Source organism: Salvia hispanica, chromosome 5, assembly GCF_023119035.1.
Source record: "Salvia hispanica cultivar TCC Black 2014 chromosome 5, UniMelb_Shisp_WGS_1.0, whole genome shotgun sequence".
Lineage (NCBI taxonomy): Eukaryota > Viridiplantae > Streptophyta > Magnoliopsida > Lamiales > Lamiaceae > Salvia > Salvia hispanica.
The window spans coordinates 27873639-27898077 of NC_062969.1; the positions used below are offsets into that span (position 1 = coordinate 27873639).

Consider the following 24439-nt stretch of genomic DNA (forward strand, 5'->3'; position numbering starts at 1 on the left):
ATTTTAGGCAAAGTTCATGGTTTTAGAGATCAATTTCCCTTTTCAAAATTATAAAGTTCATATTTTTGTGGGATGGACTAAAAAATAAGGAGTGCATATTCTTATGGGGAGGAGTTAGTATTTAAAATTAAATTCAGTTTTTCAAAGTTTTTCTTTTATTTACATCAGAATAAAAACTAAATTTACAAAAAATTTAAATTGAACTAAACATAACCCAAATCAAATTTTAAATTTCAATTTTGTTTAGAGCGGATATTCAATTTCGGATATTTTGATTAGTGCCACCGGCTGAAGGTTGTAAAAAAAATCAAAGTCAAGATGGCGGCTTGTCCTATTAAAAAGTCAACAGCAAATAATTGAACTTTAGTCCTTTTCATTAGCTAAGATTGTCCTTTTCATTAATTGTCTTGAAACAAGATCGTGCATTACATAATTCACTTCTTTGATCTGTGTATATGTATAGGTCTATTAAAATAAGTGATCAATCAATCTCAATTAATAGCCAATATGGCTCTTCATCTAATTTTTATCTTGTGTTTGATCTTTCTGATTCGTTTGCCAGAAATATCTTGTGGTCCAGTTGCCAAACCAGGATGCCCAAATATGTGCGGGAATTTGCCCATTTCATATCCATTTGGGATCGGGTCGAATTGCTCGTTCGACCCGTCCTTTACCGTTAGCTGCAACACTACAACAGAGCCTCCGAAGGCGTACCTTTCCATCATTGATAAACAATTGATTGAAATAAACGAAACGTATATTCGGGTCAAGTATCCGAACCTGGTTTCGGTTTGCTATGAGTCTGAAGGTGATTCTTATAAAGATAGTAGTGTGAGTGTGAACCTGACAGGGACTTTGTATTCGCTGTCCATGTACACAAACAGGCTCACCGCCATTGGCTGCGACGACACTGTGCTGCAGTCCAACGGAACTTACAACAACGGCGGCTGCTCTGCTTTTTGTGAGGAAGACATCAGCACTCAAACAGGGTATTGCCCATTTGATCCTACTTCCATTGGTAGTGGTTGTTGCCAGTCTCAAATCGTTGGAGGTAATTATTCTATATTACATATATTATTGTTTTAATTTGTAATCAAACTTTATAGGTAAAAGTGTATATTTTATACCAAGAAAATTGTATTGCATTAATATCATTCGCAGTCATACTCTTTAAAAATATTATCAAACGTCTCTAGATAATTGATATAATATAGCAGGAATGGTTTTTGCACTATTTCATGACTTTTTTGCCGTTTTTTATGTTTTTTTATGTGAAGGGATACTTTTAATATTAGAGTTTATCACATTTTTAGTCCCCAAACTTTGCTATAATATCATTTGCGGCTGCTAGTTTTTATAAATATCGCTACACTTTAATATAATATCGCTAGAAGGACTTTTGGACTTTTTTCTAGTGGATATGTCCTTCGGCCTTTAAAAGCTAGTTTTGCTACGTGTGTCTGATGTGTGGTGTTGGGCTATCGACAAGGGTAAAAGCGGACGATGGTGGTTGTCATTATGGTATGGGGAGATGGCGAGGAGAGAATACGAGCACATTTATGTATAGACATAAAAATCAGAAGAAAATTAAATTGTAAAACAATGTTGAAAATATGAAGTTGAAACTTATTATGTTTGGTGACAGAGTCTGGTTTAGTGGGAGCGAAACTAGTAGACCTGAGCAGAAAAGTGCAACGTAGAAAGCTTTTCCCCTGCAGCCACGCCTTTATCCAGGAGGTCTCAGACACAAATGAAACCGGATTTTCATATCCGTTGTTCTACCTCCATAACTCAACCGCATTGCAGAAGGACAATTGGGCATCAGCAACGAGTCCTCCGGTGGTGAGGCTGGACTGGATTGCGGGTGTTGAGAATTGCAGCCAAGCAAAGCTGAATCCGACCACGTACGCATGTCAAGATAGCAAGAGTCTATGTGTCGATGTTGCAAATGTTAGCAGAGGATACCAATGCAGCTGCCTGCAAGGATATGAGGGCAATCCTTATGTGGTTGGAGGCTGCCAACGTTAGTATTACTCTTTCAATTTATTCGTCTGTACCAAAGGTATACTTTCTAACACTATCTCCACCAGCAATTGTATTTCGCAGCTCCATAGCTAGAAACGGATGTCGGGATCAGTGTGGGGAACTGTCTATTCCGTTTCCATTTGGAGTCGGGCGGAATTGCTATTTGGAGCCATCTTTTGAAGTAAACTGTGATATGTCAACTAATCCTCCCAAAGCTTACCTCTCTGTTCTCAAGGCAGAAATCACCCGGCTAAATTTATCACAGGTTCGGGTGAACTATCCAACACTTGGTTTTTCTTGCTACAATTGGTCAGATACTCAGCGGAGAATCATTAAGACAGAGGAGCGAAGCTTGAGTGTTGACTTGTTGGGAACTCAGTTTACGTTGTCGGAAGATAGCTGGATCTCTGTGATTGGGTGTGATGATATAATGGTGGGTATAACTCGACATGCCAATCGAACGTCTGTTGGCAGCACATGTGCAACTGTTTGCAAAAATAATCAAATTGCCAGTGATTATTTAGCATATTGTCCAACTAAGACTGCTGAGTATTGGCCCGGTAACGGCTGTTGCAGGGCACCCATTCCCAGAGGTATTTACATATTTCTTACTCTCTCCGTCCACAAAAAATAGATCACTTTTGCCGTTTTGGGACGTCCACAAAAAATAGATCACTTTCTAAAAATGGAAAGTTTATCTCTCATACTTTACTCATTTTTTCTCCTATCTCTCTTACTTTACCTACTTTTTCTCCTCATCTCTCTTACTTTACCAATTCTACATTAAAACTCGTGCCGAACAACAATAGATCTATTGTTTGTGGACGGAGGAAGTATATTCTAACATAATATAGAAAACTATTATGTGTCGCCTAACATTCGGTTGCAGGCACGTCTTACCTTGAAGCCAATTTGAGTGATTTCACTGGACGATGGCCACGTACCAATTTCTCTTGCAGCTACACCTTCCTTGGAACCAAGGAAGACTATTATCGAGCAACGTACCCCATTTTCAATAACTCAACACAGATTCAATCCGATGATCCAAACATAAATTATCGACCCACAATATTCTCACTGGACTGGAGGATTGGTGAGCTGAATTGCAAAGAAGCGCAAAAGAATCCGACTGATTATGTGTGTCAGAATAATACTGTCTGCATTGATTTCGATGATACAGTTAGAGGCTACCTCTGCAACTGCTCCAAAGGATACCAAGGTCAACCTTACCTTAGCCCAGGATGCAAAGGTTATCTACTTTTAACTTTCTTTTCCCTTCCATTATATTCAAATTTATTTCTACTTGCTTCAAATCCTAATCAATTGGCATTTTACATGTTTTTTGAGTAGATATTGATGAATGCGCTGATAGTACAACTAATGAATGCGTTCCAACTGCAACTTGCGTCAATGATCCTGGCTCTTATCACTGCTCGTGCCCGAAAGGGCACGTTGGTGATGGGAGGAAAGATGGCAGCAGTTGCATTAAGCTGCCACCATCCAACACCAAGACCATAATCTTGGCAGGTAACAATGTTTCGATGTTTTCATTGTAATATTTGTTTGCTCAAAATTATTCGTGTGTTAGTATATACCGACGATTCGTATTATGGTGCATAGAGTACGTAAATATAATTCAATAAAGCAGTTTCATCGTTCATATATTCGATTCAGTAAGTTTGATCCAAATAAATAAATAAAACAACATAACTTACTTTGAAGGTATAGTTGCTTCATTATATATACATGTTTGCTGTTTCTCAATCTAGTAATTTTTTATACAGGGATGGGCTCTGGATTAGGATTTCTTCTGCTCCTCTTAATGTTGTTTGGGTTGATTAAAGTTGTAAAAAAGAGAAGGGAAAAAGTGCTTAAGCAGAAATTTTTCAAACAAAATGGTGGTCTTCTCTTGCAGCAACAAACAAGTGAAAGCACACTTGGAAAAACAAATCTTTTCACTGCAAAAGAGTTGGAGTTAGCTACTGATCACTTTAACGAAAACCGAATCCTTGGACATGGAGGTCAAGGTATTGTCTATAAAGGTATGTTATCTGATGGTAAAATTGTGGCAGTGAAAAAATCAAAGTTGGTTGAAGAGAATCAATTGAAACCGTTCATAAATGAGGTCGTTATATTGTCACAATTAAATCACAAGAATGTGGTTAGATTGTTGGGGTGTTGTTTGGAGACAGAAGTTCCTTTGCTTGTGTATGAATTCATGCCAAATGGTAACCTTTATGATCTCATACACGATCCCAATAATGAATTTCCATTTCCATGGAACATGCGTTTGAAAATCGCAGCAGATATAGCCGGTGCACTGGCCTATTTACACTCTGCATCTTCTGTGTCGATCTATCACAGAGATATCAAGTCAAGTAACCTCCTTCTGGATGAGAAATATGTTGTCAAAGTGTCGGACTTTGGGACTTCAAAGCCCATTTCTGCAAATCAAACTCACTTAACTACTCTGGTCAAAGGGACGTTTGGTTATTTAGATCCAGAGTATTTTAATTCGAGCAAATTCACTGAAAAAAGCGATGTTTATAGTTTTGGAGTGGTTCTTGTCGAGCTTCTTACGGGGCAAATGCCAATTTCTATTGATGAACAAGAGGAGGAAAGAAGCCTAGCCACGCGGTTTCGTACCTGCATGATAAGAAACTGCTTGGACACAATTTTGGATCCTCAAATGTTAGAGGAAGGAAAAAGGGAAGAGGTGATTTTAGTGGCAAGGATTGCAGAAAAATGTTTGAATTTGAAAGGAAAACTGAGACCAACTATGAAAGAAGTGGCTACTGAATTGGAAAGTTTTAGGATGTCTCAAAGGTGTATGACAGTTGAAGGTGACTCTGAAAATGTGAGAGTTGAAAACGACTCTGAAGAGATTGTGAGAAGCTTTGAAGACGTCCCTGCAACGATTTCTGACAACGAATACACATTGCCTGGTAGATAGTTATCACAGTGTAGGCAATGTCATCAGATACAGACCCCTTAAAATTAATTGTCTGTAATAGAGATTTTATGTGGTACACTTAAATTAGTACCCATATCCAACTGCTCCACCTTTTGTTTCTGTGAACATGAATGGGTCGTTACATTTGGAGGGTGTAGAATGATGTTGTTTTTACGGGAAGAAATTTATTTATCACATGATTTTATTTACCCACTGTATGATTTGCGACTCCGAATCAAAATATGGGATAATGGTCCCTAAAATCATATTTGTCCAAATTTTGATATTTTTTATGAACCTTAAAATTAGTCTATAATATCATAAACTTTGTACTTTATTTGGTATTTCCTAAACTGACTCAAATAAGATATTTTTACCCAAATCTTATTTTACGAGGACAACCGTGATACGTTTGATTATATTTTAAAACACTTTTAAGTTCATAACAAGTAGGATAAAAATTCACATTGAAAACCACAATAATTTAAGTATGATAAAAAAATCTCATAAGTTGGTCAAATATAATGATAAACATCTCGTGGAAAATACCAAACAAAGTGCAAAGTTAGTGATATTAAGATCAATTTTAAAGTTCGTGAAAAATACCAAACTTTGATAAAAGTTTATGATTTTAGGGACCAATATCTCTAAAAATATACTCTCTCTGCCCCAATACAAATACTACCTCCGTCCACCAAAATTTATCCCACTTTGACACGGCACAGATTTTAAGAAATGTAATGAAAAGTTAGTTGAAAAAGTTAGTGGATCACTTGCAATAGAACAGCTAAAAATGAAAAGTTGATTACTTGTGGAGACGGAGGGAGTACTATACATCCTAACTAATAATCGTGAAGTTAGACCATCTCTAACTGCAAAACCTAAAATGCAGTAGAATAATACCTCCAACAGTACTGCAAAACCAATCCCATTATAGATTTTTGAAAAAAAATACATATCTTTAGATTTGCACTAAAAGTATACCAAAAACACTTTTCATAGTTTGAGTTATTGAATAATGGGCTGGTCCATATTAATATTATACTCCATTATTCAATATAATTGGATAAAAATAATCTATTATTTACTAAGAATGAGCCGTTAATTTATTCAACCACAAACCCAATTTTATTATATAGATCAATAACGGTACAAATAAAATCTATAGAAACAATTATATTATTAGTTAGTAATTAAACACTATACGTACATTAATATTTTCAAATCAAATATGCTATCATAAACAAAATAGTATTTTTATTATATTTAAATTTTCTAAATTTTGTAATTTATTATTCAATGAATAATAGATTTCATATTTAGTTATATTAATTAATAAATCTTATATTATATTATTTTATTTAATTTAAGATCTTGACAAAGTGTCATGGGATTAGTGTGTAATTTAGATAAAATATATAGGTATGATTGAAAAGTATAAAAAGTTAGTAGGTGAGAAATATTTTTTTGGGTTTGAGTTTAGTGTAAATGGTTGGAGCAAAATCCATATTTAATGTGATATTTACATTAAAAAGAGTTTGAGTTTAGTGGAATGGTGGGAGATGTAACAAGAAATTAAAATTGATGTAACTGGAGAAAAAAAACTAAATTATCTTGAGCGGGCACAAATCCCGAGGGGAATCCAGTATGCAATCCGGTCATTCTTAGAAAAAATCTTGTAAAATTTTTTATTTTATCCGTGTAACATGATAGTGCATAAGCATAAAATAAGTTGAACGGGTCCCACTCCCACTGTATATGTTGAGTTTTACACCTAAACTTTTGGGAAGAAGTAAATGCCTGTCATTTTATTTTTATACCACTTGGGTAATTCTTAGAAAAATTCTTGTATAATTTGTTAGTGTATTTTATACTCCCTCCGTCACCGATTAAGAGTCACATTTTTCCATTTTGGTCCGTCCCCAATTAAAAGTCACACTTCATTTATATCATAAATGATAAGTAGGTCTCACATTCCACTAACTCACTTCACTCACATTTTATTATAAAACCAATATAAAAAAGTGGGCCTCACATTCCACTACCTTTTTAACTCGACTTATTTTAACACAAGTGATACCCGCAAGTGTACGGGGCTAGTGTAGCAATTAGCAAGCAAGAGTATCGTATCCCACAGAGACTAATTTGTATCAACTTAACTACCACGAACAAATATTGACTACTATCTAGAGAATCGGGAAAGGTTTGGTTTTGTTCTAACACTACGGAAAGCATATAATGAACGAATAGATAAATAAAAGCAAGTAAACACGGAGTGAAAAGATATATGGAGAAAATTGTAGAACTCAAGGATCCGATGCACAACTCCAAGCTCTTATCCAATCAAATTGTCTTACCCTTTGGTGTCTCTAGAATTACTAAGTCGACCACAATTATAGATTAAACCACATCCCGAGGTGAGAAACCTGTAGATTAGGTGCTAGGATTGAAGTCCCCTTCTAATCCTAAAACCCCTAACTCCCAAAGCTCGATTAGGTCAAAGACCTCAATCAAAACCTCAACTCTCCCGAGTTTTATTGCATTAAGGTGTGAATTATTCTTATTTCTAGATTAATTATTTCATCTCCCTATTAATCTAATTAATCCTACACAATCAAATGGTGATCAAGCAATTGAAAGGAATAAACCCAAGAATAATCAAATAACTACAAGAGCAAGGCAAGAACAAAATTAATTGGATAAAAACTATGAAATTAGTGCATCTTCACCAAGAATTCTACAAAAAGGTGTTTAGCTACTCATGTTCTTCACAAAAACCATGTTTAAAACACAAGATTCAATGAAATACATGGATAAAAGATTAAGATACTCCTGTGAGAATGAATCTATGGAATTGCAACTTCAATCTTCCGATTGGAAGTCTTCAATCTTCAATTCTCTCTCTCAAAGGTGTTCTTGGGGGTGTGTGTGAGTGTTGGAGGCGGTAGATGTTGAATGGATGTGAACCCTAGGCGTTTTCCCTTTAATCTTCCATCAAAAATCGCATTTTTGCCAAAAGAATACGCCAAAATAGCGTACCCGGCCGGGTGGAATTATAAAGAGCAAAATTCACCCGGCCGGGTGGTCATTTTCGACCCCTTTCTGGCCATTTCCCGCAGAATTACAGTACCCGGCCGGGTGTAAGTTTCTGGATAGCGCAGTGTTCTTGTAACGGCCATAACTTCTTCTACCGAACTCCGATTGAGGCGTGCAAGATACCCACGCGAAGCTCTTTCGAAGACGAAGAGATTGATATGCATTATGGGCTGATTGGACTTCAAAATCTCCAGTAAATATTGTCTCAAAGCAAGGCTGCTGCACATCCACATATTTTGTACCTTTTTCTACACATTCTTAACAAAATGGTCAACATACCAATATAATAGAGAAGTATATATAAACATGTCCAATAATAGACAAAATATGATCAAATTCATACATAACCACCCTCTAAAACCATGTAAAATCCAAGTATATCAACTCCCCCAAACTTAAATAATTGCTAGTCCTCGAGCAATGAAGAAAAAGAACTAAAAGAAGACTTGGATTTAAAGGGGTTTAGACATCATTATTGTTTCAAAGAGTATGGAATAAAAGAGCATATCACAATACAAATTCTATCAAGTCAAGCCGTCGAGTGCACTTTTACTACTAACTCGTATATCACCTTGGATTCATGCTTCTCTCAAGATATGTGTATGTGTATCTCACTCTCAAAAGTGTATGTATAGAAATAATACTCTCAAATCAAAATACAAGTAGTGTTTACCATAGGCTTGTTCCAAATCAAACATCTCCTCTACTAGAATGTGAATGTGAATCTAAAATCAGAAAGGACTTATTAAGGTTGTAACGTGGCTCTTTGGACGGTAGGGAAAATTTAGGCTTAAGTGGCTGAAAAGTATAAGAAGCACAAATACCCACATACTACAACTCCCAACAAAACACCATTTCCCAATACAAATCTCAGATAAGTAAGACTTTGTCAAACTTCTTCCTCCCATCCGGTCCCCACTTATTTAGAAACCCAACCAAAAACTTTTCTAGACTTCGTCTAGCTTATACCTCCACAAATTTATTGTTTTTTTTTTCTTTTTTTTTTCTTCCTCTAGACTTCGTCTAGCTTATACCTCCATTTTTTTTACAACGCCCCATATGTGCTTCCAAGTTTGTAGGCTTATCACTTTGACGGTAACTCAACAATTATTTGACATTGGAATACTTTTTAGGCTAGGAGGGCTAACTAGGGATTAAGACAAAAATATACACTTGTGAAGGGGAAAACAAAGAATGCCTAACGTCATCTCCTAAATTCACATTCACTATGTAGATTTAATATGATTAGGAGCAAGTTCTAGAAACAACAACAAGCATATGATAAAATCACACAAAAAAATGAAGTTTTGGCTCAAATCTCACTCGGGTAATAGCATGAATCAAGGCAAACAAGCAATTCGTTACTTATGCACCTATTACTCAAACTTTTAAGTCAAAGACCATGATAGCTTAAAAGATGGATGGAGTTTTTATCATTAACAACTAGTCTTTACCCCAAGAAACCAGAATTCAAACAAGTTCAAATTCAATTCCACAACAACCAAAATCAAAACAACTCACAGAGGTCTAAAGCAAAACAAATCTACCCTAAAACATAAATAAAAGCAACAAAAGACAACTAATCAATTTGAAACAAAAATAAAGCAGTAAAATACCTCATAAGGCTCACTATCCACCATATCACCCCCCAAACTTATTCAAGGCTATGCAAAGAATAAGTTTGAAAAGTTGGTGGAGAAGGGAGACTTATATGATAGGCAAACTAAAGCAAAAATAATCTAAAAGTTACCTACTAGGGGTTACCTCCCCTATAGTGCCTTTGGTTATCGTCGTTGGCTCGACGTCTTCAATAAGCTCATCATTTCACTTCCCCATTAATGGGGATGTTGGCTTCTTCTTCGTGTTCAAGCTGATACATTCTTGCCAACCTCTTCTTCCACCAAGTCTTCTTCACCAAGTTATCATTTGATTTGAGCTCTAACTTCGTTGTGATCGATATTCCTGATTCCTCTTCCTTCGTCTTCTTGGGCTCTCTCTGTCTTCCTTTGCAATGAGTTGATCCACCACATGGGCCAAATAGACACTGTGGTAAGGAAATATTCTCGACCTTGGGCTTTACCCTTTGACCCTTTTGAACCTGTACAACGTTCACAACTTTGCACTCTTTCTTCATAGCAAGCTCTTCCACCTTAGGACTCCCCATGGCCTTGTAGATGGACAAGATATGGTGTTTGGTGCCCATGCGAAGGGTAAGCTCTCCCCTTGAAACATCAATCAATGCTTTCCCCGTCGCTAAGAATGGTCGACCAAGGATAAGCGGCACATTCCTATCTTCTTCCATGTCAAGCACGACAAAATCAACGGGAAATATAAAGTCATTTACCCGCACTAACACATCTTCTATGATCCCTTCAGGATAGGTGACGGATCTATCGGCCATTTGGAGCGTGATTCTTGTCGGCTTGAGAGTGCCGATTTTCATCTTCCTAAAGAAGGATAGGGGCATCAAGTTGATGCTCGCCCCCAAATCACACAGAGCCTTCGTGTGTTTGTCATCACCAATGACACATGATATGTTGAAGCTTCCAGGGTCCTTAAGCTTTGCCGGCAATTTCTTCTGAATTATGGCACTGCAATTCTCCGACATGCTCACTGTTTCGTAGTCCACCCACTTTTTCTTCTTGGAGATCACGTCTTTTAGGAACTTTGCATACATAGGCATTTGTTGCAGAGCCTCTACTAGTGGGATATTCACATTCACCTTCCTGAAGATGTCCAACAATTTTTCAAATTTCTCATCCACAACCTTCTTCTTGATTCGGCTAGGGAACGGTATCTTAGGAATATATGGCTCCAATCGAGGTGGTTCAGGTTGTTTCGTCTCTTCCTCAACAACATTATCCTCTGCAGTCTCTTCACCAACCTCTTTTTCCACTTCATTGGGTTGAATGGTCGCACAGATGGCTTTGCACTCTTTGTGTTTGACGGGATCAGTGCTTGTATTGCCAGGAAATTGCCCCGGGTTGGGTAGAGTTCCCACAGCTTGGTAAATCTGACTGAGTTGAGTATCGATGCTCTTCATGTGTATGTTCAAACTTTCCACATTTGCTTCTACCTTGTCCAGCCTCTGATTAGATTGTGTCATGCAATCTCCCGCTTGCTTCATGAAAGCCATCAACACCTCTCCAAGCTCTTCCTTCTTCGGCTCCTTGACTTGGCCATTAGATACCTGGAATCCTGGTGGTGGCTGCAGAGCGTTGTTGGCATTCCCGTAAGACAAGTTGGGATGCACCTTGTTCCCATAGTGGTTGTAATTACCACCCCCTTGGTTGGGGTGGTAGTTGTTGAAGTTTCCATTATTGCCACCTTGGTGAATGTAGTTCACATCTTCAACCCCTTGTCGACTTTTGAGCCCGGATGGCTCTGTTCCCATAAAACCAAGCTTGCTAGTTAAGAAGTCCAGCTGCTTGGACATCATGTCCATCCTATCAAAATCAGATGCAGATGCCACCCTGTAGGATTTGCTTCTCTCATTCTTCCACCCATCATCGTTGGAGGCCACCCTCTCAATCACCTCTAATGCATCGTCTTCTCCCAACTTAAGGAGTGATCCCCCTGCACTCATATTCAACTCGCGTATTGCCTCCGGAGTGGCTCCCCTGTGGAAAGTTACGATCTGTTGCCCCGGGCTTAACCCGTGGTTGGGACATCTCTTCATCAGGTATTTGAATCTCTTCCATGCCTCGTGAATATTCTCCTGAGGATGCATTGCATAAGAGATGACTTCAGCTTGGCGCTTGAGTGCCTCGCTCGGTGGGTAGTATTTGTCCAAGAAGAGCTCAACCATTGCATCCCAAGTTTCGACCGAGTTGGGATCCATGCTATCGTACCACTCCCTAGCATCATCCTTCAAAGAAAAAGGGAACAATCTGAGGCGAATCTGATCGTCGGAGACCCCATTAGCCTTCACCGTGTTGCTGATTTGTATGAACTTGGTCAAGTGTTTGTTGGCATCTTCCGAACCTGTTCCACCAAATGCATGTGCTTCTGCCCTGTTTATCAATCCCGGCTTTAACTCAAAGCTGTTGGCCGCAATCCCGGCATTATTGATTGGTGGATTAGCAACTTGTCTATATGCATACAGATTCTGCACGGGCTGAACTGGTGGTCTCGCGTTCCGCTCATCTAACTGCCTCTGCATGTTGGCCATCTGCTCACGGAGTTGACGAATAACAGGATCCTCGTTGTTGTTTTCATTGTTGTGGTTCTCATTGTTGTTCTCCTCCCCGTTCTCCATTAAGATTGGAGAATTACGCTCGTACTGTATAGGTGACGAAGGTGGAGAAAGAGTAGGTACTGGAGTTCTCTGAACGGGGGAGGGTGGACGCCTATGACCCGGTGAAGATACGCGGATCCTCTGGTTCAACCTCCTCTGAGCGTTCCTCCTCCTGTTGGATGCTTCGATCTCGAGATCAATGGGTTCTAAAGGTAGACCTTGAGAACGAGTGCGCATACAACCTGAGAAAAGAAACACCAAGATTAGAGAACTCAAAAATAAAAATAAAAATAAAGCAAATAAAATCTAGACTAGTAATCTCAATTATTATCACGATATTAAGCTCTAACGACACAAAATTGTCCCCGGCAACGGCGCCAAAAACTTGACTCGACTTATTTTAACACAAGTGATACCCGCAAGTGTACGGGGCTAGTGTAGCAATTAGCAAGCAAGAGTATCGTATCCCACAGAGACTAATTTGTATCAACTTAACTACCACGAACAAATATTGACTACTATCTAGAGAATCGGGAAATGTTTGGTTTTGTTCTAACACTACGGAAAGCATATAATGAACGAATAGATAAATAAAAGCAAGTAAACACGGAGTGAAAAGATATATGGAGAAAATTGTAGAACTCAAGGATCCGATGCACAACTCCAAGCTCTTATCCAATCAAATTGTCTTACCCTTTGGTGTCTCTAGAATTACTAAGTCGACCACAATTATAGATTAAACCCCATCCCGAGGTGAGAAACCTGTAGATTAGGTGCTAGGATTGAAGTCCCCTTCTAATCCTAAAACCCCTAACTCCCAAAGCTCGATTAGGTCAAAGACCTCACTCAAAACCTCAACTCTCCCGAGTTTTATTGCATTAAGGTGTGAATTATTCTTATTTCCAGATTAATTATTTCATCTCCCGATTAATCTAATTAATCCTACACAATCAAATGGTGATCAAGCAATTGAAAGGAATAAACCCAAGAATAATCAAATAACTACAAGAGCAAGGCAAGAACAAAATTAATTGGATAAAAACTATGAAATTAGTGCATCTTCACCAAGAATTCTACAAAAAGGTGTTTAGCTACTCATGTTCTTCACAAAAACCATGTTTAAAACACAAGATTCAATGAAATACATGGATAAAAGATTAAGATACTCCTGTGAGAATGAATCTATGGAATTGCAACTTCAATCTTCCGATTGGAAGTCTTCAATCTTCAATTCTCTCTCTCAAAGGTGTTCTTGGGGGTGTGTGTGAGTGTTGGAGGCGGTAGATGTTGAATGGATGTGAACCCTAGGCGTTTTCCCTTTAATCTTCCATCAAAAATCGCGTTTTTGCCAAAAGAATACGCCAAAATAGCGTACCCGGCCGGGTGGAATTATAAAGAGCAAAATTCACCCGGCCGGGTGGTCATTTTCGACCCCTTTCTGGCCATTTCCCGCAGAATTACAGTACCCGGCCGGGTGAATTTACAGTGTAATAATTCACCCGGCCGGGTGTAAGTTTCTGGATAGCGCAGTGTTCTTGTAACGGCCATAACTTCTTCTACCGAACTCCGATTGAGGCGTGCAAGATACCCACGCGAAGCTCTTTCGAAGATAAGAGATTGATATGCATTATGGGCTGATTGGACTTCAAAATCTCCAGTAAATATTGTCTCAAAGCAAGGCTGCTGCACATCCACATATTTTGTACTCCCTCCGTCCCGGCTAAGATGACACATTCCTTAGCCGGCACGGGGTTTTAGGAGTAATTGGTTAATGTGTTTAATTGGAGAGAGAAAAGGTGGGTGAAAGTATTAAAATAGAGAGAGAAAGAAAGGTGAATATTTTAATAGGGGTGGGAAAAAGTGGTTGAGTGTATTAATTGGAGAGAGAAAGTTTTCAAAAAAGGAAATGAGTCATCTTAGTTGGGACAAACTAAAAAGGAAAACGTGTCATCTTAAGCGGGACGGAGGAGAGTACCTTTTTCTACACATTCTTAACAAAATGGTCAACATACCAATATAATAGAGAAGTATATATAAAAATGTCCAATAATAGACAAAATATGATCAAATTCATACATAACCACCCTCTAAAACCATGTAAAATCCAAGTATATCACTTTTTCAACTAACTTTTCTTTACATTTCTTAAAACTCGTGCCCGGTCAAAGTGTGACTCTTAATCGGGGACGGAGGGAGTAATATTTAAGTAAGGGTGGGTAGGTACGGCATACCTTACCGAAACCACCATGTTGTATACCTTACCGTAAATTCAGTATGCAAAAAAATCATACCTTTACCTTACCAAAATTTTCGGTATACCGAACTACGGTATACCTTATTTCCGGTATAGTGAATTTTCATATCTATACCGTACCTCATATTAGGTATACTTACTTTTGTGGTATACCTTACTTTCAATATCAATAAAAATAGATAATATGAGTTTTTAGAATATTATTTATATTTTATAATATAAATAATAATATAATATATTTTGTTCATAATTATATTTATATTTCACAATAGATTTTATAATTTTAAAATATATAAAATACTATATTTTACATATAATTATATTTATATTTTACGGTATATATCTTAATTTACGGTATATACTGAATTTCGGTATGCAGCGGTATACCGCGGTGTATGAAAATTCATACCGTTACTGTACCGAAATCTTTTGGTAAGGTATCATATCGTACCAAAATTCACAGCATACCAAAAATTCGATATTTTTGGTATTTTTTCGGTACGATAAGACCGATATTTCGGCATTCCGATATTTTTTCCCAGTCCTATATTTAAGTGCCTGACAGCCTAGGTATATAATAAGTTGAATTGGTCCCACTATATATATTGATTTATCTACCTAGCTTTTGGGAACCATTACATGCATGTCATTAGATAGAGTTGACCAATCACACTGTAATGCACAATATGATTCTATGAATGCGGCTACAAAACTATAATAGTCTTATAAAAAGCAATTAGAACAAACTAAAGGTAATTTAAATTTTATATTGAATATATAAAATGTTAATTCAACGTGATCATATGAGGAAAAGAGCATTCCGTCCACTTTTAAGAAGGTGTTCATTAACTTCGTCTTTTACATGCCTTCCGCGTTAGACGCAATTAATCAAACACCAAAATCACTATTTATAACCAATGTTTTCCAAATTGAAGATTATAACCAACATGTCTCTCCCACCATTCTCTCTCATCTTCTTGCTTTTCTCACTAACTCTTGCAACAGCTACTTGCCCCAAGAAATGCGGCAGCTTGCACTTCTCCTACCCGTTCGGAGTCGGGTCGGACTGCTCCATGAATCCATCATTCAACATCGTATGCAACAAATCAACAACACCCTACCTCAACATAACCGGTAAGATGCTCGAAATCATAGCGATAAACCCGACTCAGATACGGGTCAAGTACCCGTATCTGTTGGCTGCTACCTGCTACAATAACACCGAGGTTTACCCGCACATCGTCACACGTGACAACTACTACTCGGTTGACTTGACGGATACTCAATACGCCTTGTCGGATCAGAACTGGCTAACCGCCGTCGGCTGTGATGATATCATGGCAGTGTTGGGGCGGAACAAAGAGATCTTTTCCGGCGGCTGCGTATTGTACTGCTCCAATAAAGAGCCGCGTGGGCACGGAGTCTGCCCGAATGATGTAAACGGGTATTCCGCCAGGAACGGCTGTTGCCGAACATCCATACCCAAAGGTATGCATTAACTTCTTTCATAGTAAGTTTAGTTATACTCCCTTCGTCCGTTCTAAGAGACAAATTTTCTTTATTGTGATGTCTCAATCCAAATGACACATTTTTTTTAAATGGAAACTTCTCTAACTATTTAATTATCTCTCTTACTTTATTCTCGACACATTTTTTTTAAATGGAAACTTCTCTAACTATTTAATTATCTCTCTTACTTTATTCTCAACTCACAAGACAACTTTGCATAAAATCCAGTATAGAATAAGAGATGCTACGGTTAGAATGAGACAAGGGAAGTATACGAAGTATATTTTACTACTCGGGATGAAGAGAATATGAGTGTGATTGAAGAAAATGAAAGCTACAATTGTAACTTGAAAGATATTAATTTAGATCAATCAAAGATAATCGAATCAAAATAGATTATTTACTTTCCTTCCTAATGTAGAATTGAAATCAATATAAAGAGTTAATGAAATAGAGTTGATTAACAATGTAGCCATTACGATTTTTGACGTCTTTAGTTTATTTTCTGCATTTGTCTTTTATTTTCCATATTCTATTTACTATCAGCCGCATGGGAGGAAACACTTGGTAGAAGGGCAGGGCTTACGCCCTTACCCAATTTTTATTTTTTTAAATGTTCTACTTCTAAATTTTTAAATTTTTTTGAAAATCATGTTAAGCGCTTACCAAGGAAATACGACTGAATTGTAGTACTTACTATCAACTTATTTCTGTGTCCACCCTGCTATCAGGCACGATGTTCTTGGCAACACAGTTAAGTGACTTAGGTGGGAAATGGGTACGCGACAAGTATTTCCCATGCAGTTATGCCTTCGTAGAGGAAAAGCGAACTTCCAAGCAATCTGCATTTTCGTATCCGTTTTCCGACTTGAATAATTCCAAAAACATCAACAAAAAAGATGAGTGGGTACTGAGTGCCCCGCAGCCGGTGGTGCGGCTAGACTGGAGGGTTGGGACCCAAAATTGCAGTGAAGCTCAGCGGAGTACATCCACTTATGCCTGCAAAGCCAATACTGATTGTCTCAATCTTGAGTCTAATAGTGATTTTGCGCAAGGATACCTCTGTCGCTGCAAGAAAGGATACTATGGCAATCCATACCAAAATGGTTGCAATGGTTAGTAGAGTTTTTCTCTCAATACAAAATCCGTACATTATTTCGTTCATTTTTTTTATATAATTGTAGTCTATAAATATATAATGATGTGTAGTGTATGACATAGGAGATGGTTCATTTCACACATATGTTTAGTTAAAATGAGAACTATATCGGTTTGCTAATACACTAATATCAGTTGACATTACATATCAGATACTGATGAAATATCAGTTTTTTGTTTTTTCACAAATATCAGTAAGGTTTTCTGATATCAACTGATATTTTGTGTGATGACAATTGATATAAATATATCAGTGAACTGATATAATTCTCATTTCAGCCAGCATATCAGTTGCGAAGTGAAGCGAACCACTCCACTATATATGACATAATGTTCTAATACTCCTATGTATTTTTTTGGGACGCAGATATTAATGAATGTGATCATATCATGCTCAATCCTTGCGATAGAAATGCGATTTGCAACAACACTATTGGGTCTGCCAACTGCTCTTGCCCAAAGGGGTATACTGGTCATGGATGGAAAAATAACGGCAAAGGTTGCATACCATTACCATCAAACATGATTCATGTCTTCATAGGTAATTTCATTTCAGTACAAGTTTTAGTTTAAATGCTAATTATATTTAGTCTTGCTAAATTGATGAGTGATTTTATGAGTAGGCGTGGGCTCCGGAATAGGATTTCTTCTATTCCTCTCAATGTGTATCTTGGTGTATGTTTTATTACAAAAGAGAAGGAATAAAAAGCGAAAGGAGAAATTCTTCAAACGAAATGGTGGTCTTCTATTACAACAACAAACGAATGAAGGAACAATTCAAAAGACCAAGCTATTTTCTTCTGAAGAGTTAGAGAAAGCCACAAATAACTTCAATGAAAGTCGAATTCTTGGACATGGAGGGCAAGGCACGGTTTACAAAGGAATGTTGTCCGATGGCAAGATTGTGGCAATCAAGAAATCGAAGCTTCTCAACAAGGATCATTTAGAGCAATTTATAAATGAGGTTGTGATACTATCACATGTTAATCATAAGCATGTGGTCAAATTGTGGGGATGTTGTCTGGAGACCGATGTTCCTCTCCTCGTCTATGAGCTAGTGCCTAATGGGACTCTCTTCGATCTAATTCAGGATCCCAGCACTGAATTCCAAGTATCGTGGAGTATGCGTCTGAAAATCGCAACAGATATTGCTGGAGCGCTCGCATATCTTCACTCTGCGTTATCCATACCTATCTACCATAGAGACGTCAAGTCTAGTAACATTCTTCTAGGTGAAAAATATACGGTTAAATTGTCTGATTTCGGGATCTCTAAGTCCGTTGTAACGGACCAGACACATTTGACCACCATGGTAAAAGGAACATTTGGATATTTGGATCCAGAATATTTCCAGTCGAGCCAATTTACAGAAAAGAGCGATGTTTACAGTTTCGGAGTAGTTCTTGTCGAACTTTTGACAGGACAGAGGCCGATATCGCTGGATATAAGAGAAGAGGAGAGAAGTTTAGTGATGCGTTTTCTTGAATGTATGGAAGAAAACAATCTATACAAAATTTTAGATGACCAAGTTTTGAAGCATGGTAATGAGGAGGAGGTAACTGCAGTTGCATGGCTTGCGCAAAGATGCTTGAATTTTAAGGGGAGAATGAGACCAACCATGAAAGAGGCAGCAAGAGAATTGGAGAGTTTGCATATGTTTGTAGAAGATGGGGAAGTTTGTGAAGCCAAGCCCATGATTATTTCGGACCATGAGTATGCATGGACACCTAGTGGTATAAGTGTCGAATCAGCATCATCTTTTCTTACATTTTAGCTATGAAGGTATACATGCAACTTGAAGTTGATAGAGATATAACTTTCATTTGTTAGTTTGTATGTGCAACGGAATTGTACTGCTCCCTTTGTCCCATATTAGCATTTTTCATTTTAGTTCGTAAATCTGTGATTGATTTTTTAGTGTAATTATATTAGTATTTTAAATTACTTGATAAGAAAATACTTAATTAACTCTAAGATATTAATTAAATACGTTAATTCTTATTTAAAATAAAAATAGTATAAGTAGTTTGGGACGAGCCGAGAAAAGTGTGAGTAACATGCGGCAGACGGAATATTATCTTAATGGTAGCTTTCAAGTGACAGTTTCACACGCGATTATACAAGAAAATTTTTCTTATAAAATGCTAGATCAATTGAAATGAATAACCTAGTAAAGTGATGCCTCAAAAAGGGGCAGAAAGGGGCTCTTTAATATCCCTACATTCCGGTGATGATTCCACTACTAAACATTGGCAATAAGTCTCCACTGTAAGAACTTCTTCCTTGAAAACTGCCCCGCCGCGGCCGCTCTCCTCCACCACCTTCTGTGGCTGCAGATTTTCGCCTGAAACTGTCACCACCACCGCCGGCTCTTTGATTTCGACCACGTCCTTCAGTCCCTGCAGCTATAGAGTTTTGTGGATGTAGAATCACGAAAATACCATTTCTGGTTTGTTCCATGCTTTTTAAAACTGGAATGATAAATCACCAAGTTTCAGAATTTTGCAATTATCTCGTACGTAATTTTCCGATGACAACCAGATTTCGCAATTATCCCACCGTCGTTACTAGGTAAATCACACGACGTCATTATGTGCCACCGCCGTACGTTTTGTCCAAATAGATAAATCTGATTGCCACATCATTACAAAAAACGATGTATGCACTATCTGTGACATTCTGGAACTTGGTGATCAATCATTCCAGTTTTGAAAAATATGGGACAAACCAGAATTTGACTAGTTGCGATTCTTTTGGCAATTTGGAAAAATTAACCTTAAATTCTATTTGTACTAATAATGAAATCAAACCTCAGTAAACATGGTTGATGCTTCATCCGGTTCCTTTGTTTGAACAATGTCAACAGCAATTTCCTGTACATCATAATTAATATGTCAATCATACAAACTGTCACACTGTTTGTTAACAAACCAAGAAATGAGAAATACATACTCTGGCGTGGTCGAGCTGTCCTTGTTTCAATGTGCGAGGCTCCAACTCAATTGAACAACAGTAGTTTGCCATAAACGAAATACAAATCCAAGATTTCTCATAAAAAGATAGTACTAATAATATTAATTCAGTTGATCATGAGCATCAACTACTTTTTTGTTAGTACAGATAAGATAAAATATACAGTTAAATCGTTTTATATTCAAAATTTTCAAACATGGAAGTCACGGATTAGTGACCTTGTGCCTCTAGCTTTTGAACAACTTTTTTTTCACTTTCTCAGAGCAATGTGGTGTTTCACGAGAGATAAATAAATACTGGCTCCCATATTTTATTGTAATTGGTTGGGCGATAGAGTGGGATTATGGCCTAAATTTTTAAAACTAATGGAATGATGTGATGGGCATTTAGTAACGAAAATGGCTGGTTTTTATTATTCACAAAAATCGAATTTTAATAAAATAATTAATAATTTTATATAATATTGATTGTCCGTCCAATCCAAAATTACGAGTATTCTAGGCTTTCCTCTTTAATATAATGAGAAATGATATGCTACATACCGTATGTAGGCTTCTTATGTGAGCATCATTTTCATTTAACGCACGTTTAGTATTATTCGTTTCGATTTATATATTTAGTTTTGTTGGAATAAAATCACATAATATCGGGAGAATATTGTGTGATTGATATTTGAGTATATTATGGGCAAATTAGAGTGGAGCAATTATTGTAATTTTAGGTTTACCATATATGTAGAATACCTAGCCTATAAATATGTAATCCATGTATCATATTATTCATTCAATAATACAGTAGAAATCTTCTCCCACCGATTTAACATGGCCTCAGAGCTGAAACGATTCTGGCTCAGAAAAATTTCATCATAGCCATGAAGGGCAGTGAAAGCGCTCACATAAATCAATTAGATAATAATTCTGATCTATTTAGCAGATTATTTAGACAAATTCTATTCGCGTAATTATCACATGTATCATGCTCATAACTCAAATAAAACATACTTTAAAATTAATTGAAACCTAAAACATGCTATTCTACGATTTAGCCATTATACCTTGATGATTCTCCAAAGAATCGAAGATAGCTAGCGCCTTCTCCATGTGAAGATCTTTAGTACAAAACCACGGATCTTTTGTCTGGTTTCCGGACTGTAAACTGATATCAGGGTGGGCTGATCTCACCAGTAGATACTAGGACTTAAATAAAGAAGACGGAAAATATTTCCCACGAATGAGAGAAAAATCGTCCTCTACTAGATAGAGAGGGACGAAAATTTTGATGAAAAAATAAGTGTATTTTCTGTCTCCTTTATTCTCCTATTTATACTAAGTCACATATTGGGCCCAGACAGGGATCTATGGAAGATTTTGGATATGGGCTCCTCCAATTAGCTTTTTACTAATTAAATTAAACTCAATTTAATATAAGCTTATAATTGGAATATTACGAGCAGCCACTATAGAAGTAATATTGCACTCTCCATACAAATCCGAAATTATAAGTACTCCGGGTTGCTTGATATTTATTTCCCGCGCTTAAGATAGAAACATCCATTAATTAATTATTGTCTGCTATGGACTTAATTAATTAATATCTTATTTATTCCAAGAGAGGACTCAGCAAGAAAATCTTATTTATTATTCATAGAGTAATTAAACTCCAACTAGCTAGGTTCCGAATAATAAAACTTTATTTCAAGCTTCTCTTGAGGATGTTATCAAACGAGACTCACCTCGCGCACGATTCAACATAATAGCAATCCTAGCGGTGCTAGATATTAATTACCACTACCCAATATACCAGGCTTATTGGGTTGCGAAAAACCCGCACCATTTGGTAAGTCAAAGTAGTGCATAATCAATACCGTATGCTCAATGCTAACGTACATTGATTAAGAAATAATAAGGAGGGGTGGTCGAGGAGCAGGGCATAACACTGATTATAAATTTGTAACTGCCACATTATTCAGAATTGCTTCTTCATATATTTTGTCTATAAAAATATAAGTTTATTGCACACTTCCACCTTACCTTCTCCAATTGCATTTTAAATTTCCAGCAATTTTTTTCCCAATAGAGTTCTTATTACTCTTCACCAATAGTAATGCATTAATATTCATATATTTTACTCATACTTGATTGTTATGTCACTAATTTTGTGCTCTTTTTGAAACCAAAGAGTTCACCTTCCTTACTTACTTCATGAGTCATCAAAGTTAGCTACGTTGTGTTCGGATTTGGACATAAAAAATGTGTCAAATATGGTATGTATTTTGTCATTTCTTATTTTATTTGGTTTTTAGTTACTTATCAAAAACTGTTATTGTTATTTTTTTTTTCCTGCACCTGGCATTATGATTCAAGGAACATTTTTCCATACTTTTAATTTCTATAATATTGCACTCAAGTTCAAGTTCTGAAGTTCTAAAACTTAGTGTGTTTAAAATAAAGAGAAAAGGAAAGGTAGATATTAGCGTTTATTTGGAAAAAAATGAAACAGTCAAGTTTGATCCTATATCCTGCTTATTAGAGAAGCTTAAATAGGGTATTGTTTAACCGTTGTTGTATAATGATCTAATCAACTTTAAAACAATTTTATCAAAATAGTTATATTACTCTAAATTGGGCTTTTATTAATGCGTAAAGCATTAATTTAATTTTTATTTGTTTAATGGATTATTTTTAATTAATATAAACTAACTTATTTAATTCTTTATTTGTTTAATGTTATTGGATTTGCCTATAGTTAAATTATATAGTGTTTTGTTTACTTAATTCATCTTAATAGATTTTATTTATTCAATACTTTATTTGCCTAAAAATTTATTTAATAATACTTATTAATTAGTGTTTGTTAGTTAATTGAGCTTTAAAATCAAACAATCCATAAAATTTTGTGATATTTAAACAAAATAAGTTGTGGTATGATTTATGTAATTGTGATATCTTTATATCTATATATTTTAATTTATGTTTCAATATTATTCTAATATATTTAATGTATTTTAATAGTTAAGTTAGTATAATTTTTTTATATAATATTGATCTAAACACTAAAATACCAATAAAAGTTTACGAAAGTTGAAACTTCGATGAAGTCAAACCAAGTAAAGTGTATAGTGTATTTCATAAATATAATTATAATTTCCTAATATCTTACTAATAAGTTTGATTTATTCAAAATTAATAAATTAAACTATATTTTCACTTTGTCACCATTGGTTGATTATCATAATAATAAGTACTTATGTGAAGTTGATTTATAATATTTAATTCTAATTGAAAATTTAAAATATCTATTCTAAATATACATATTGTAGCATAATTAATTTCAGATATTAACTACAATCAATGCCGTGTGTTGAGTTATTTTCCAATTTTTACTAAATTTGTTAATATCTACTACCTCTGTCCCTGAAAATTTGATACAGTTTACTATTTCGGTCTGTCCCTGAAAATTTGATACACTTCACTTTTACCATTTTTGGTAGTGGACCTCATATCCCACTAACTCATTCCTACTCACATTTTATTATAAAACTAGTACTTTAAAAGTAGGACCCACATCCCACCAACTTTTTCAACTCACTTTCCATTACATTTCTTAAAACCCGTGTCGGATCAAAGTGTAGCAAATTTTGGGAGACGGAGGTAGTAATTGTTATTTCATATATATTCATTTTTTGTTTTGTATAGTGTAAATATTAAATTATTATAAAGTAAATTATGATCTGTGCATCGCAGATGCACATGTGGTACACTAGTTAAATTTAAAAATTGAGAAGTGGTCAAAGCTATAATGACACGTTTTTATTATAATGTAGGTAAGGTAATAAATATTAAATGTGGAATTTAAATGTTGAATCGCAAAATACGATTTTTTTTTTCTTTTCTTATAATGATACATTGATTGTGCACTCTTATAAATATTTAAATTGATGCTCACAATTTATAAATATTTCAAAATGGTCCAAAACTCGCCTTTTATATATGTATAGATAGATGGGAATCTTAAATGACGCCGCATTCTTACATTTTGATGTTTGTTTCGTTCTTTCTTCTTTACTACTATAGTGTTGTTTCAATTATAATATAATTAGTAATGAATGCTGATAATTTAATTTTTAATGTCATTTAACTACATGTTTATAACAATGAAAAAAACTAATTTAATAATTTCCGAAAAACTATTTTTTCAAATATATCTAAAAATTAAACTAAACTAAACGTAATCA

The 24439-nt window shown here is 36.0% G+C and overlaps 3 protein-coding genes across 4 annotated transcripts; 2 read left to right on the forward strand and 1 right to left on the reverse strand.

The window, feature by feature from the left end:
• The first annotated feature begins 490 nt into the window (after positions 1–490).
• On the forward strand, positions 491–5196 carry LOC125186744 (wall-associated receptor kinase 2-like). The gene is made up of 6 exons (XM_048083190.1): positions 491–1051; positions 1646–2023; positions 2091–2618; positions 2915–3274; positions 3376–3552; positions 3810–5196. The coding sequence occupies exons 1-6, from the start codon at positions 508–510 to the stop codon at positions 4976–4978; spliced, it is 3156 nt and encodes a 1051-aa protein (XP_047939147.1). The 5' UTR covers positions 491–507; the 3' UTR covers positions 4979–5196.
• Positions 5197–15524: 10328 nt separating this feature from the next.
• LOC125187863 (putative wall-associated receptor kinase-like 11) lies at positions 15525–19131 on the forward strand. Its single transcript, XM_048084507.1, has 4 exons — positions 15525–16053; positions 16806–17189; positions 17600–17773; positions 17856–19131. The coding sequence occupies exons 1-4, from the start codon at positions 15639–15641 to the stop codon at positions 19004–19006; spliced, it is 2124 nt and encodes a 707-aa protein (XP_047940464.1). The 5' UTR covers positions 15525–15638; the 3' UTR covers positions 19007–19131.
• A 175-nt stretch (positions 19132–19306) lies between these two features.
• Positions 19307–20337, reverse strand: LOC125191051. 2 transcript variants are annotated; one of them, XM_048088513.1, is made up of 3 exons: positions 20185–20337; positions 20043–20105; positions 19307–19631 (listed from the first exon to the last, which is right to left on the reverse strand). In XM_048088513.1, exons 1-3 carry the CDS (start codon positions 20254–20256, stop codon positions 19416–19418), a joined length of 351 nt encoding a protein of 116 aa, XP_047944470.1. In that variant the 5' UTR covers positions 20257–20337; the 3' UTR covers positions 19307–19415. The 2 variants fall into 2 exon arrangements, with proteins under 2 accessions (XP_047944470.1, XP_047944469.1); XM_048088512.1 differs by having other exon boundaries at positions 19307–19637.
• Positions 20338–24439: the final 4102 nt, after the last annotated feature.

Coding starts and splice junctions, on each gene's coding strand:
- LOC125186744 (XM_048083190.1), top strand. CDS start 508: ATGGCTCTTCATCTAATTTTTATCTTGTGTTTGATCTTTCTGATTCGT. Junction 2,024..2,090: donor TGTGGTTGGAGGCTGCCAAC/GTTAGTATTACT, acceptor TATCTCCACCAG/CAATTGTATTTCGCAGCTCC. Junction 3,275..3,375: donor CCTTAGCCCAGGATGCAAAG/GTTATCTACTTT, acceptor TTTTTTGAGTAG/ATATTGATGAATGCGCTGAT.
- LOC125187863 (XM_048084507.1), top strand. CDS start 15,639: ATGAATCCATCATTCAACATCGTATGCAACAAATCAACAACACCCTAC. Junction 17,190..17,599: donor ATACCAAAATGGTTGCAATG/GTTAGTAGAGTT, acceptor TTTGGGACGCAG/ATATTAATGAATGTGATCAT. Junction 17,774..17,855: donor CATGATTCATGTCTTCATAG/GTAATTTCATTT, acceptor TTTTATGAGTAG/GCGTGGGCTCCGGAATAGGA.
- LOC125191051 (XM_048088512.1), bottom strand. CDS start 20,256: ATGGCAAACTACTGTTGTTCAATTGAGTTGGAGCCTCGCACATTGAAA. Junction 20,106..20,184: donor GACAGCTCGACCACGCCAGA/GTATGTATTTCT, acceptor TATGATGTACAG/GAAATTGCTGTTGACATTGT. Junction 19,638..20,042: donor CATCAACCATGTTTACTGAG/GTTTGATTTCAT, acceptor AAAACTCTATAG/CTGCAGGGACTGAAGGACGT.